This window comes from Phalaenopsis equestris, unplaced genomic scaffold (genome assembly GCF_001263595.1).
Source record: "Phalaenopsis equestris unplaced genomic scaffold, ASM126359v1 Scaffold000002, whole genome shotgun sequence".
In the NCBI taxonomy this organism is placed as follows: domain Eukaryota; kingdom Viridiplantae; phylum Streptophyta; class Magnoliopsida; order Asparagales; family Orchidaceae; genus Phalaenopsis; species Phalaenopsis equestris.
This window is the reverse complement of record NW_018164444.1, coordinates 47,691,472-47,707,150: the sequence shown is the minus strand read 5'-3', so window position 1 is coordinate 47,707,150 and position 15,679 is coordinate 47,691,472. Positions and strand designations below refer to the sequence as shown.

The 15,679-nt window shown below is 34.3% G+C and overlaps 1 protein-coding gene across 1 annotated transcript in view; it reads left to right on the top strand.

Annotated features, from left to right (window-relative positions):
• LOC110037232 (protein NLP3) overlaps positions 1 to 15,679 on the top strand; it is a 42,322-nt gene that overhangs the window by 9,331 nt on the left and 17,312 nt on the right. Inside the window, exons 3-4 of the mRNA XM_020741830.1 lie at positions 8,532 to 8,579; positions 8,672 to 9,569. Of these exons, the coding sequence (XP_020597489.1) occupies positions 8,532 to 8,579; positions 8,672 to 9,569 (946 nt within the window). The remainder of the gene's footprint in view (positions 1 to 8,531; positions 8,580 to 8,671; positions 9,570 to 15,679) is intronic.

The window sequence follows — 15,679 nt, the reverse complement described above, 5'->3', positions numbered from 1 at the left end:
TTTTTTTTATAAAACCTATTATATTAATAATTTATATATAATATTATGCATCAATTTAATCGATATAGTATGTATTTTATAAAAAATAAATAGATACATTTAAGGAGGTACGAAAAATTATTTATATTTTGAAATATAATTAATTTACCTGATTTAGCCACAATTGGGTATTACATATATTATACATGAAAGATTATATTTATGAAATACAAATACAATTATATAGCAAGACTTAGCAAAATGCTTGTCATAAAATTGGTAAGTATGGATATCTTGCAGCTAGCAAAATACAAAGATATCATGACAATTTCTAATAAAGGATGCGCTTTGATGAAGTCTTTGGTGCTGTGCTTTAAGCTGCTGAGTAACTTTGAAACTTAGGCAAGTAAGGCCATCTTTCTGTGATGAGGAAGTGCGATTTGCTTTCAAATTAGGGGATAAATGTGCAACAGCAGAAGTCCACTTTAACGTTGATTCCAGTTGGCTAAAGATCAAATTAACTTTTGCTGCCATGTTCCCTGTCCAATTACTCCTTGCTGTAGTGAAAGCTAACGCGATCAGTTGGCAAACAAATTCTATGTTGGCTAGAAATCACAGGAGTTACCTGTATCAAATTTATAAGAAATTCTAATAAAATTTTTAGAGAAAGTGAAGATTGCTTGAAACAGAAGCTACCAACTACCAATAGCACTGATGCCTTAAACGGTAGCCTAGTTGAAAAGGAAGCTTTTTTGGCTATGGCGACTAACCTCGGGGCATTCTCAGTATGAGGTAGAACTAATGTTACTATGGGCTGATCAACTTGACGATGAAGTTGCAAGCTTAAGAAAAGTAAATGTTGAGTTGGTTTTTTCGAAAAAGGCTCTGCAGGTCTTCGAGAACATTCACTTGGATTCAACTGCTAACATTTTGAGTTAATTCATCAAGTCAGAGGCTTTTATTAAGAGAATATCTCTTAAGCCTATAACTGTTTAAAATTTTGTTTAGAAAAACATTTTTAATTTTGCTGATTGGAGCATAAGTTTAGTACGGTTGAGAACTTATAAATGCTCCATTCCGGCATTGAATCTTCTTCTTAACTCATTTTTATTGGTGAAGAAGAAGGTAGTAATGCATAATGAAGTTGACCGGCTGAACTAATGCTTTTTCCTCCCTTGTACGTTTTACATTCAAACACTTCAAATAGAAAATTGATGAACAATGATTTTGTTTTACTATTGCTGCCTTCTCTACTGTCTTTCGTTTTCTCTATAGTTATGCAACTGAATTGGATTAGTTATTAAACCAAGTATCCATGAGTTATTGAATTGGATGAGTTATTAAACCAAGTATCCATAAGTTATTGAGTCGAATGAGCATAATAAAGTTGAATAACTTGTGATGTTGAGTAAAAAATATTGATTTGGCTAGCTAGTAATTGTCCTAAATATATTATTTTTTATAAAAATCTTGTTGAATGGCTTCTTGAAATATATTGTCTTATTTCGTGAGTTTGGAAAATTTTAATTAGACATAAATTCTTATTTAATTTTATTTATCATGTATCTTTAGAGGTGTCATCAGCTTGAATGACCTCACTTTAAGTCAAAGCTTCTGTTTTTAACAGGATAATCATTTCTCAATGTCAATACAAATCATACCTTAGTGTGGGGAGTTTGGGTTATAGGGCTTAAATTTTGATCCATAAGATTTTAAATATTCTTGGCACAATTCTTTATTCATTTATCTTTAGAAAAAAATCCTTGTAGTTGAACCTTGAAATAATAAATTTAACATTTTGGTATGTTGATTAATGATTGAAATTTATAAATTTGAAATAGTAGTTTATGATGTTGATCTAAGTTGCTGATGTGTTGACTTGCTACTTTGAAGTTGGCCAACTTTAATTTGAATTTCAATTCTAGTCTTCTAAATCAAACAACTCAATTATTTTCCCAAGTAGTTCTCAAAGCTTATGACATTGGTGGTGAAATTTGGAACCTCACCTTTTACACTTTCAACTTTCTTCCTTGGACAAAAAAGAAAAAAAGAAAAAAAAAAGGAAAGAAAGAAAAGAAAAGAAAAGTTTCTTCCTCGGACAATTTAGAGTCATTTTATTTGCTACTTCAATTTATTCATTTGTTTTTGGATAATACACTAAGGAGAATTTAAGTTTGATGCCACTGTAATCTTTAATTATTTTGTCAAAAAAATGAATGTGTTGATTCTCACCATTTATAAGCTATATTTATAATTATTATTTGGTTCAGATATAATTATGAACAACTTCAATGGTGACTTTCACTAAGATTTTGCACCAATTCTTTCTTGAAGTAGTCAACTATCACAGGTTAAATATTTTCTTACCACTGGTTATACAACTAGGGGTAACTTATGTAAATTTTTCATAAGAGGGAATGACTTGGATTAGAAATTAGTTGTACTTATGAGAAAATTGGAGGCATCAAAACAAATTTTTGTCCTTGTATACATTTTGATGAATATTCTTTGCATATTTTCTCAAGATTAGTTACAGATGGCATTATCTCAAAATTTTATTGGCTAAAATTCTTCCATATGTTTGACTTCTATATTCTCTTGAATGTGTTTCTTGCAAGATATAGACAGTTTCATTTCTCAGAAATATTTGAGGTTGGTGGAAGCCAATTTTTTTAGCAACTCTCCATTAATCAATAAATTTTGAATATTTTATATTTTAAAATTTTCTTAACTTTATAGTTGGCATTATGTTTTCCTATGTATTCAACAAATAGATCAATCCAAGTAGGTGTGATTTCCCATGTATTTTTCAATGCTTTGATGAGTAAGTTTTAAAGTTGGTACCAATTTCATTTCATAAGATCAAGATGACAAGTGGTTTTAATTTATGTGGATTTGTTCTATTTTGAAATATTCAAATATTTTCATCTTAGTTTTTATTTCAAGCACATATCTTTGTATCGTTATCTCTTTAGCTTCATTTTGCCCATTTGCTCTACACACCATTACAAGAGCGGAATCATTCTTTCTTTTGATGGCGGGCAAATTTATTACAGATTAAATTAAACTGCATATATACATAAACTTTGACAAACGACATCATTGAAAAGTATAATTTCAGTACTTATTAAAAAACAATTATAAAATGATATTCCTGCATTAAGTACTTATAGAATAAATATTTTTAATTCAAGGACGACTAACATCCTATTAGATTGTTAAAACTTACATTTCCTATATATAATTCTTGTAGCTTGCTAAAGTAAAATAATTAGTCCAAAGGCAACATATACAAAATATTAACAACCCAAGATTGCACTATTTAACTCAGAATGTCTCTCATCCCTTTTTTCCTCCTTTTTGCAAACTATCATTGTATCAAGCCATTCAATAAAATATGAAAACTAAACAATTATATATACTTATGTAAGCAGATTTTAGGTTGGTCCTTTGATTTTATATATTTATTATAAATATCCAATTCATGTTCCCTTATAATTTAAATTTTTTAATATGATACACTTTTTGTCCTCTTTAAAGTTTTTTCCCCTTTAAAAATACTTTAATAATCATCTTTTGAAATAATTTTTGTTAGAAATTAATAATTAAGCATTATTTATAAATTTATTTTATATTAATATTAATTTTTATTGAAATGTATTCTATTTTTATTTTTTTTAATTATGACCTAAGTTTGAAATATTAATATGATCACAAGATGACTTGCAATAAAAATAAAATAGTGAGAAATAATGTTTTGAATACCTATGAATTAAGAGTGTAAAAAATTAACTAAATATTTTATTCCAAAACTTAGCGCAAAAACATATTCCTTCCAGCAATGCATCATATTTGAACCGATTGTGTGCAATTTGAAGATAATTTTTTTCTACATGGCGTAGTTTAATTCTAGCTTGGCTTTTTAGCATAATTCAGAATCCATTTCCTTGGATGCTTGAAGCATCATAAACATAAGGAGTTTGGAGTAGGTTTGTCGTTGTAATTTTTTCTTTTGAATAAAGTAAAATCAGCCATTAAATCAACTTGCGTTTGCACCTAGATGGTGGTCCTTTGTATATAAGAAATACGAAATTTGCTTAATTCCACAAATAATTTTAGAAGACTTTGAGGATGGTTAGGTTTTTAAAAATTTTTAAGACTCAATAATCAATGACAACTTGAACTAGATTCTCTTGGAAGTAAGGGAAAAGTTGTAGTGCAGAATGACTAAAGCCTAGGCTAGCTTCTCCATGATGGGTTATCCTTATTCCATAATGCTGAGTGTTTGCCGACATAGTCAATTTATCATTATTTTTTGTTTCTTCTTTGATCAAAGTATAATTGACCACTACAAGAGACAACAACTCATCTCTTGGTTGATGACTTCGGAGTAATGGTGATGTGGAAGGCAGTGTTTAGAAAAGTTTAATCACAGTTATCATTTCATTGGAAATGCATTTTGTTTTTTGGCAGTTTTGCAAATTTGCTAAGATTTATCTCTGCATTTTGAGATGAAATAACTTATTAAACATGCAATTCTCGATAAGTCAATTTTTTTTTGTGGTCTTTTATGGGGATCTCTAAGATTGCTTTTATATTGTTTGGATTTGTTTTGATGCTTAGAGGGTAAGCACAAAAATAAAAAATTTGCCAAGCCTAACACTATTAAGTATAACTTAGAGGGTTAAGAAGCATATTATACTTTTTGAAAGTTTAAAGATCTCTTCTAAATCTAGGATATATGTCAGAATTTTGTTTTGTACTAATTTGCCGCTAAGATGGAATGCAGTGCTTTAATCTTTTAATCTTTTATAACATTATCCATCTTCTTGTGTTAGGTCAAATGACATGACATTGTAACATCACAAACCATTTCTAGTTATAAATTCCATCTTCCCACAATTGACCATGTGTACTTTGGTTTGATGTTAACTTGAAAATATGTCAAGAAAGCTCATAATTGGAGTATCAACTTTGTAGTTGACTAGTGCATTTATTTGAAAAAGTGGATAACTATTTTTTAGGCAAGCTGAATTGATGTTTGTGATGACCACATAGATTCTCGTTTTTTAATTTCCATTTTAAAACATTGTCACTTTTGAAATAGAATATTTGTACTGCACCTCTTCGATAGAACATGATTCTATTATTTTTTGGACTTCACATCGAATGGGTCAAGTATGGAAGTAGCTACTTATTAAAGTTGTTGTTTGATGGACTCAAATTTTTCTATATTGAGTAGTCAACTATCGAACAAATAAAATTCTCAGTATTTTATTGGGGATTGTTGAGCATTTTTCTTTTTTCTAAATCAAAATCAAATGAAATGCTAATTTTGAGAGTAAAAGTTGTACTAAAAAATTTGCGACTTAAATAATCTTTGACATTTAATCTCTTCTTTGAACATCGAGTTGCATAACCACTTCTTGAACTTCAACAACTTTTCAAATAACATGCTCTATACTTGAATAGATTTTCTTGGATAGTGATGACTCATCCACCTTTTAACAATTTCACATTGAAATGGTAAATTGAAACTCTCTCTCTAAATGTGTTTAGGTGGGACTGACTAATGTTGCCAATGTCATTGGAGTGTCAATATGATGAAACTGACATAGCAATATATTTTCATTTTTCCTTTCAATATGTAATCAATAGTATTATCCCTTTTGTTTTCTCATGTTTCCTAAAAAATAAAAAATAAAAAAATGCCCCCCGACATTGAGTGTCGATAAAGAATAATGAAGGTTTATTTTCTCGAATAAACTTCAAAATCCGATATTAATAGGATTTTTTATGTGATTGTGGAATGTTGGCTATTGCAATCATGATGACTTCATTATTGAATTTCCATTTATTAGTCTATTTTAACATCAGTTATAGTAATTATGAAGATTGTTACAATTTTTTATGTGTGAGAGATCTTGATATTGTAGCCAAGTTAACCTCTCTCGACTAAAGTCATCTGACTCTTATTGCTTTGTAGCTTTTGCTTTTGTTACTAGAACTACCCCATTCAAAAGAATTGTTTATGAAAACTTTTGTTTATTTGTTGCTTTATTATTAGTGCTTTATCAACTCCTCTTTCAGGAATTTCTAGAATGATTTCCTTCATTTTCTAATCTTAATTAATTCTTCAGTTAGATTTTTTAAGTGTTGATAATTGTTTATTATGAAAAACATAAATTTTTATGGGCCTTGGGCATGGGCTTTAGCCCTTATTGGTGTTGGTCATAAAAAATAATCCATATCATGAATGACTTCAATAATTATAGACATTGAAACTCTTTGAGTGAATGTTGTGTATGGATGAGGTGGACGCCTCTTACTTGTGTTTTTCTCAAACTTCTTACGACACTAATCATGATGCTAAGATTATTATTTGTGTTGTTGTTACCATAGTTTCTTGACCAACCTCAAATTATTTCTTAGTCTACTTCGATGGTCCCTAGAAAATAACCTCGAGTTTCCTATTAATCTAAAATCACTAGTTAACTTTATGATAAAGCGATCAGCATGCTATTATATGCATCAGTATTTATATAACTATTGGTGAGTTTAAACAAATTGACCTTTATTCTTGATCTGATCGAGTGTGCATTAACACGGTCCTCATAAACCCAGAGTAGATAAAGCTTTTGCTATAGCTAGCTGCAATTAATTTACTTTACTTATGCTAAAAGTCCTTAGGGGTTTTCATCATTTTTTTATGGTTAATGGTGACTAAGAATTCGTGAAGAGCTTTTAATCACTAGCAAACTGAGCAACTATTAATTTTTTAAATTCAAAAAACGAAGTTATACTTTTATCAGGAAGTCAGGATATTCACCTTAACTATGACTCGAACATAGTAAAAATTAGTCAGCATTCTAAAGAGTCATTAACTTTCATTAGTTGTGATGATTTCAAGTAAGCAAAGTCTGCTAAATTCATTTTTCTCTTATATGAATAGAGGTTTTTTGATCTTTTTTGGAGGTAATATTGAGTAATTTTCCCATAAAATGAAATCGATGGCCCTTCGTTACACTTCTTGACCATTTGAGGTTGAAGTGTCTTAATACTACTCTCATGACGCCAAGCTTCTTTGATTGATGTCAGTGCTACTCAAACCTGGTATCTGTCTGTAAATGATAGATTCTAAAGTTCAATCTTTAGGAATTTCCTCAATTGGAGTGGTTTTTGGAACACACTTTAAAATTCCTTGACTATATCTTGTTAATCTTTCCTCCTTTGGTTTAGTTGTAGATTAATGAAATAGTTTTCTCCATTAGGGTTGATCTTTCTTTATCGTTCAATCGCTCTTTCACTTGAATTCGAATTATTGGCACTGATCTACCCTTGTTGCGCCTTAGAAGATGTTGGATCAAATCTTTTTATGGGTGACATGAGAACGTTGCTAACATGAATAGATATAGAACAAGTGAGAAAAGCGGGAGAGAAAAAAAGAACTTAGAGAGAGAAGCATTAGTATTACACTATATTGTAATAAAGTTCAATAATTCTGCGATTGATTGAATGTGTTAGATTCACACTTTGACGCTTCATTTATTTGTTTGAATTGAGGCAAAATGCTATAGGAAAGGTTGCATCTAAGCAATACAAGTAAAATTATATATAAGGATCAACAAATGCTTGCATAAAATAAATTTGTCTAGCTCTCTGCAGCTATCAAAATACATAAATAATTGATGTGGTATTAGTTTAGGTAGCTTGTAGCTATGAAAATACATAGAAAATTCATGACAAGTTTTAAAGATAGAAAATTCATGACAAGTTTTAAAGATGAGTTTGGGTCAAGTCATTGGTGAGTTCTTTTTGAGTTAGAGAGTATCATTAAAACTTGGGCAGTTGTGACTTAGGCTGCTTTTAAGAATTCATGTGAAGTCGGGGCCACGGAAGCATTTGTCAATGAGTATCATTAAAACTTGGGCAGTTGTGACTTAGGCAGTTGTGACTTGGGCAGTTGCCTCTGCCACGGAAGCATTTGTCAAGTATAGAGGAAACATACTAAATACTAATCTGCTTTGGCGACATGTACATGATAACTAGTTCATCTTATCCTCTGCCGACTTTAATTTGATTGGAAAACTAACTCTTTTCATCTGAAAACTTGCTTAGAATTCATCTTTTTGGTTCGTCACGGTTAGTAGTGAGACTTGGTGCCTTGGCAGAGGCAATACTGGGTGTACGGATTTGCTAGATTTTGTAGCTTTGTGCGCTTTATATTAAAAAAAAAATATTAATTGGTTAACATCTTGCATTATGCAAAATTTTATAAATTTATTTTAATTGAAAAATGAAATTTGCATTATGTAAACTAAGTTCAGGTGAGATTTTTGTCTCTTTTTTGACAATTGTATAACCTGAATAAACATTTTTATGATTGTATCAATTCTGCTATTGTTTCATATCTCCTCTTTTATATTCTGATTTGTTACAAAGAAGACATTCATCTCCAGTTACGTAGGAATCGATTGAATAGTAGCTAGCTATATTATTTGTTTAATTATGGCACCTTGTTCTACTTGTAACCTATTTACAGTTTGCTGCAGGCGGTAAACCTGAGAAGCTCAAAAATCTTGGAGGACCAGAGTATTCAAGTTTGTTGCAATTACATTATTGTTTTTATTTTAATTTTTTTAGTATTCTGCATCACTGAAGGCTCTTCTATTTGATATCAAATCTTAAACAGTCTTGCAATGAGGGACGCCATGCTGCTCTTGTTGAAATTCTGGAGATTTTAACCGTAGTCTGTGAGGCTCAGAAGCTACCTCTTGCTCAGACTTGGGTTCCATGCCAGCATGACAATATTCTTGCACATCGTGATAGTCCAACCTGTGATGGAAGTTGCATGGGTCACGTTTGCATGTCAACGTCTGGTGCAGCATTCCATGTTGTAGATGCTCACATGTGGGGATTTAGGGATGCTTGTTCTGAGCATCATCTGCAGAAGGGTCAAGGTGTTGTAGGGCGAGCATTTGCTGCCAAACACTCTTGTTTCTGCAGCGATATCACCAAGTTCAGCAAGACTGAGTATCCACTGGTTCACTATGCACAGATGTTTGGTTTAGGAAGTTGTCTTGCTCTATTCCTCCGGAGTTCCCATTCAGAGGATGATGTTTACATTGCAGAGTTCTTTCTGCCATCAGACTGCAAGGACCTTATTAGGCAGCGTGCTCTGTTGGAATCAATATCAACGTTGCTGAAGCAGAGTTTTCAGAGCTTAAAGGTGATTATTGGTGCAGAGGTAGAAGGTCAACCTTTTGAATTTATAGACATCATTTCCTATGCAAATCATGAAATGCAGCATGTTCAAGATGCATTGCCTACGATCAACACCCTTGAAGGCCTACATGAAAAGGAGTGCAAGTGTAATACTGATCATAGTACACCAGAACAGCATTTGGTGTCATGCATTAATTCTGATAAGAGCACTACCCTGCATGAGAATGGATGTATTCCTGCATCGACAATCATTACCAATGAAGTAGCAGGGAGGAAGCGAGGCAAGGCTGAGAAAATAATTAGCTTGGAGGTCCTTCAACAATATTTTAAAGGGTGCCTCAAAGATGCTGCGAAGAGCCTTGGTGGTAAGATTATCTTAAATATAATGTCTAAGGTTTACTTCAATATTTATGCTTGCTTGAATTTGGTTGTGGTAAATGCGGAAGATTTAATTGGTTTAAATTTTCATTGATTCTGGTGTATAGCTAGGCTTAAATAGAAAAGAGAACAAGGTGATCCAAGGTTTTCCCATGCACAACAAATAAATACTTTATTAAACAATAATGACCATAAGGAAAGAAAATATAATTAGACATGATCAGAATATTTGAATTCTTTTATCTTTATTAAATTCAATCATACACAAAGAAGGAAAGAACAATGCTTTTGTTTATCAGGTTGGATGAAGCTACAAAAGGAAGGAATGATGCGTTAAATCGGTGAGCTAGATAAAGTCAAATGGAATCCCCTTGGACAGTTACTAGTGGACAGATAAGGCAATCCATGCATTCCAACAACATCCAATACTCCCAAGGAAATTTGATGTAGATATCAAATGTTCTCAAGTTTTAGTTCTGACCGTTAAGTTGCCCTTAATGAGAATATCAGCTGTCTAAAGATTAGAGTGATTGTAAATAAGTTGGATTGTATTATTATTTGTAGAAATTTTAGAATAGAGCATAATATTTCTCATTGATATAAAGAAGGGTATTTAAACCCAATTACTGCGAAAAAGACATATTTTGCCATAAAATAGAGGGAGCATGTCTGATTGCATGCATTACTCAGAGAACTCACTTCCTCATTTAGAGGAGGGGTCGTGTTGAGGATGTCGCCCGTAGTGGAGTCAAGGTCCTGTAAGGAGGTAGCGGTTTTCAGAGTAGGAGCATTGGAACGGGTGCGCTGAGTGTAGATACGAATAGCGTGAGGAGGAGATGGTGCATTTACCGAATCAAGGGACTCCTCGATGACGAGAATAATGGGGCAAACATCCATAGGAATAGGATAAGGGATGGTGTCTAAAAACCCGAGCTCCCTGTCACCTCCCAAAAGAGGTCTTAAGAGAGGTGGGCAGCCCAGGACTTAAATACTGCTTTTCGGCCCTACACCTAGCTGATGTGGGACTATTTGTCCGTGACATCCCGCTCACTTAGGTCTAAGCTAGGAAAATAGGAACAGTTTCAAAGGTGGAGACATCATCACTCACATAGATTTTGTTAGTGGTAGGATCAAGATACTGATAACCCTTTTGAGTAACGGAGTACCTAAAGAAGATACATTTTATGGATTTGGGATCAAGTTTACTTCGATTGGGGGTAATGTTTCGAACAAAAGAAGTGCACCCAAAAATCCCGGGATCTACGGTGGAGAAGACCCGATTGGCAGGGAAGCATGATATAAGGACGGTTAGGGGGGTTCGGAATTTGTGAATGTTAGAAGGGACTCTATTTATGTGATAGATGACAATGAAAATGACATCATTCTAAAATCGTTTTGGGACATTGGATTGAAACATAATTGAACAAGCAACGTCAGGAAGATGACAGTTTTTTCTCTCGGCTATCCCATTTTGTTGACTGTGCTTACACGAGCTATGATGAAGAATGCTCTTACCAAGAAATCACCCATAATAGAGTTGAAAAACTCACGATCATTATCTGTCCGAAGGACCTGAATATGAGTTTTGAATTGAGTTAAAATGAAGCTGTAGAAGTTTTGGAAGGTGACAACAACCTTCAATTGTCTTTTAAAATTTAGACCCACGTCATTTGAGTGTGGTCATCAATCAAAGTCAGGAACCATCGTTTATTGGTGAATTAGGAGTGCGAGGTCACTGTAAATGAGAGAGAATGGAGCGGAAGGTGCGTGGGGTGGATAATAGACCTAATGATATTTGGCTAAATGACATGTCTTGCAAATAAAAAGCATCAAAGGATACACATTTTTTAAATATTGGAAACTAGGATGACCCAAACAACAATACAACAACATGAGACTTTCAATAACTCGAGATAAACTATAGCTCTTGAGAGGTGTGCCCTAACTCACCATATCATTCTCTTGGAAGTAGTTGAGTAGCAGCTCCAATCTTCCTCCCTGATGATCACGAAAGCACAATCATCAGAAGAGAACTTAGCCGCGTAATAAATATCATTTGTCAACTTGCTGACAGATAACAAGTTACATTGCAATAGGGGAACATGTAAAACAAGCTCAAGAGTTTGACCCGTTTTTAGTACAACCGACAGTTTAATAGCAATGGAACTACATGAGCTATCAACAATTCTGACAGTATCTTTCCCAGAGCACGGATGGTAAGTTGAGAAAGCTTGCGAGCATCCATTCATGTGATCTGTGGAACTTGAATCAATAATCCACGGTCTAGAGGAGGAAGGAATCGTGAGAACCATAGAAAAAGTATCTTGTCGGATGTGGGAGGTCGAAGCACCCGCAGAGAATTGATTGGCTTCAAGTAGCTTAATTATTTGTTCCGTTTGGTTTCTCAGGGATTCAGAGAATTCCAGGATGTTCCAGGTAAGAGTTGGTTGAATCATGGTAGATTCAGACATTGTCGTGAGACCCTTGGTAGTAGAGGATTTGGCCGAAGGTTTATATGCTGGTTTACCGTGAAGTTTCCAACATTTGTCCGAGTGTAATTGGGTTTTGACAGTGAACACAAGTGGAAGGATTGGTTCGAGGTGGTATGGACGAGGGATGAGCATGATTGATATGATTCTGGCTGAGCCAAAAGAAATATGGCCGGGATTCTGAGACATCGATAGATTTGTAAGTCATTGCTAACGGATGAGTGCAAGAAGGCTGTAGGAATGCTGCAAGGATGCTACACTGGATAACCCTCACGGAAGACTATTTCAGTGAAAAACTGTAAGAATTTTTCACGGGAGAGCTAAGGGGGTTACCGTTCATGGGAGACAACTGTGCGGGAGAATTTCCGTTGGATGGGAGCAGGAGTCTGTTGGGACCGGAGCGTTTCCACCAGAGAAGGGGCCGTGACAAACCAGAAATTGGTTGTTTTCTGGAGCAGCGGACTGAAGCAATTTGCTGCAGAAGGTGCAACGACATAACCTAGAAAGGGGAGCAGTGGATTGAAGCAATCCTTGGAGCAGCGACAAAACCAAGAAATTTACTATAGGAATGAGCAACAACAAAAACTTTAGCGAAATTCCAGGAAATTGGCTGGGGAATCCCAGGAAATCGGTTGAGAAATTCCAGAAAATTGGCTGACAATAAATCTAGGTCAAATGGTAGTAATTTACTGTAGGAAACAAGCTGCAAGAAATCCCTTGACGAGAGAAGGGTTGGCTGTTGAAATAATGTGTAGGCAATCCTGCAGGGAGAACCGACGACAACTAGGGTTAGATCTTGGCTCTGGTACCATGTAGAAATTTGAGAATATAACAAGTTATTTCTTATTGATACAAAGAGGGGTATTTCAACCCAATTACAATGGACTCAAATAAGGAAAGAAATAAAAACACAATCAAAGACATAAAATCAGAATAAAGAGAAAGGGAAACTATATAATGCATAATAATAACGGCTATTAAAAGTTGATAATTCTAATAAATCTAATATTATCAATATTTTCCTTGATGAACTGATGATTAATCCTATATACTTGGTCTTATCATAAAGGACACAGTTCTTCACATGTTGATGGTAACTTTATTTCCATAATAACAACAATTTCATTGGACTACTTGATGGTCCTTTTAATTCTTGTAGCATTCACTACAATCAAATTCCTTCACATATTCATTGTATAATGCCCTAAATTTGTTTCAATGTTACTTTGTGCCTTTACTTGTTTCTTGCTTCTTCATGTGACAAGTTTGCTAATTTAAGTGCGCAATATCTAATAATTGATCACTAGTTAGTGATAGAATGCCTAGTTAGCATCAATGTTCACCTACACATCTATCATGAGATAATATAGTTACTTGCCGATATTTTTCTTTAGATATTGAAGTGTTAGAAGTTATATTAGGAAATAATTTATTCACGTTACAAGTTATGAGTATTAGATTTATTTTCTAATATAACTTTATTTCCCATTATCATCTAGATTTATTTTCCTGGATTGAGTTTATTTTCTTTCCTATTTTAGGCTTTTCTATTTTATGTTGTTTTCTTTATCTCCAAATAATTAATATGGATTGATTAATTGGAGATATTATGTGTTATATCTTTTTTATTGTTATTTTCTATTCTAGAATTCATGTAAGGGTTATTTATACTCTTTCATTTCAATAAAAATATTATGCATTATTCTGAATTTCAACATGGTATCAGAGTCTTGGAAAAAAACTCTGGAGTCTCCAGCGAAGGAGAATATCTTCTGCCCCTGAAAACTTTATTTTTTCTTGCAATCGATAAACTTTCCCGCAGGGCCCTAGTCATCGGAACTCTTTCCTGCCGTCGGAACTCTCTCCTTACAGTCTTCTAGTTGTCGGAGTTCTCATTATTGTGATAATATTTCAGGGTGTACCTCATAACATCTAAATTATATATTCTAACCATTGTTGGAGTCTTATAGGTCAGGTAGCTATCTCATGTCTCTGATCTCCATCGGAGGTTCCACCAAACTTGGCTTCTTCTTTACGAAGAACGACATCCCGTCGACGATGCAACAATGAAAGTTGGCGAGAATGAATGTCAGATATGTGGAGATGCCAACAATCTTTTGTCGATGTTGCCTTCCTCTTGCTCATCTTCAGTTAAAAAGCTAGGGGGGTTACGGAAGATGATTGTAGGTGGTTGAGGAGGTGTCTCGAGGTTGCCGAGAATAGATTTGCTTTTGGTATGGGGATCATGGGCGGCCTTGCACTTTTCTCTATACTTGCTTAGCTGAGGAGTCGTGGATCTAAGAGCGTCTATGAGAGAAAGGTGTGGATGGTTACAAATGTGGTGACCTGGTGAGCACAACGAATGAGGCATTAAGTTATGGCTAATTTTTGGGGACCTTTGCTAGATATTTTGTTTCTGTGGATGAATTAATTGCTTCAATTTGGCGGCACAAAAGAACTGTAGGATGGAGAGCTTTTCTTGCAGGTGCTGTGGTTGGTCCTTCAATACTCCTAACGGGACTGGAAACACAACATACCTACTGTTTTGACATCTAATTGCGGGATAAAGAGCTAACATTTTGGAAATGTTTGTAAACACTTGACTTGGTCACATGGTGATGTATTCGTTACGCGTCTATCCTCAACCCAAATCCTATCTACTTACATTTTAAAGCAAGAAAACCACCTGTTATCATATAAAGCATTTCTTAATAAGCATGGTGGAAAAGTTGCTGCTATTCTACATGGTGTTAAAGAACTTGCAACCAACGCACAATATATGAACTTGGATGTGATAGAGAAGCGCTACAAATCTATGGGTTTAGATCTAAAACTAAACCCAAACATGAAAGTGCCTTGTTTAATTGTTTACGACAATCATTCCTACACCAGACCATCCTCAGTAGCTTTTTCTCGCTGCAAGTCCTCCTCCAAAGTTTTTTCCTACAACAGACTCTTCTCTTAAGCTTTTCTCTATAGCAGATTTTCCTTCGAAATTTTTTCCTATAGCAGACCCTCCTACGGAGTTTTTCTCTGTGACAAGACCTCCTCCGTAGCTTTTCCCTGCAGCAGATCTCCTCCGGATCTTTTCTCTGTAGCAGGCCCTTCTCGGGAACTTTTTTTTGCAGCAGACCCTCCTCTAAAACTTTTTTCTTGCAGCTGCCTCTCCTCTGAAACTTTTTTTCTGCAACTGCCTCTCCTCGGGAACTTTTTTCTGCAATAGACCCTCCTCCGAAACATTTTTCTTGCAGCTGCCTCTCCTCCAAAACTTTTTTTTTTTTTGCAGCAGGCTCTCCTCTGGAGTTTTTTCCCGCAATAGGCCCTTCTCTAGAGTTTTTCCTTACAACTGGTCTTCCTCTGGAGGTTTTTCCTACAACAGACCTATCTCTGGAGCATTTTCTTTTTTTTCTGCAGGTCATGCCCTACAGTTTTTTCTGGATTGTCTACTTCCCTGCAAACTCCCTTACAACATTATCTATAGGAGCTTTCCACTTACCTACAAACACTGCAGGAACTCCAATCAAAGACAACTGCAGTTAACTGAAAATCGGTTTTTTCTGTAGGTTATTGTCGGCACAAAAAAGAGAAAGAAAAAGATTGTTTGGGGG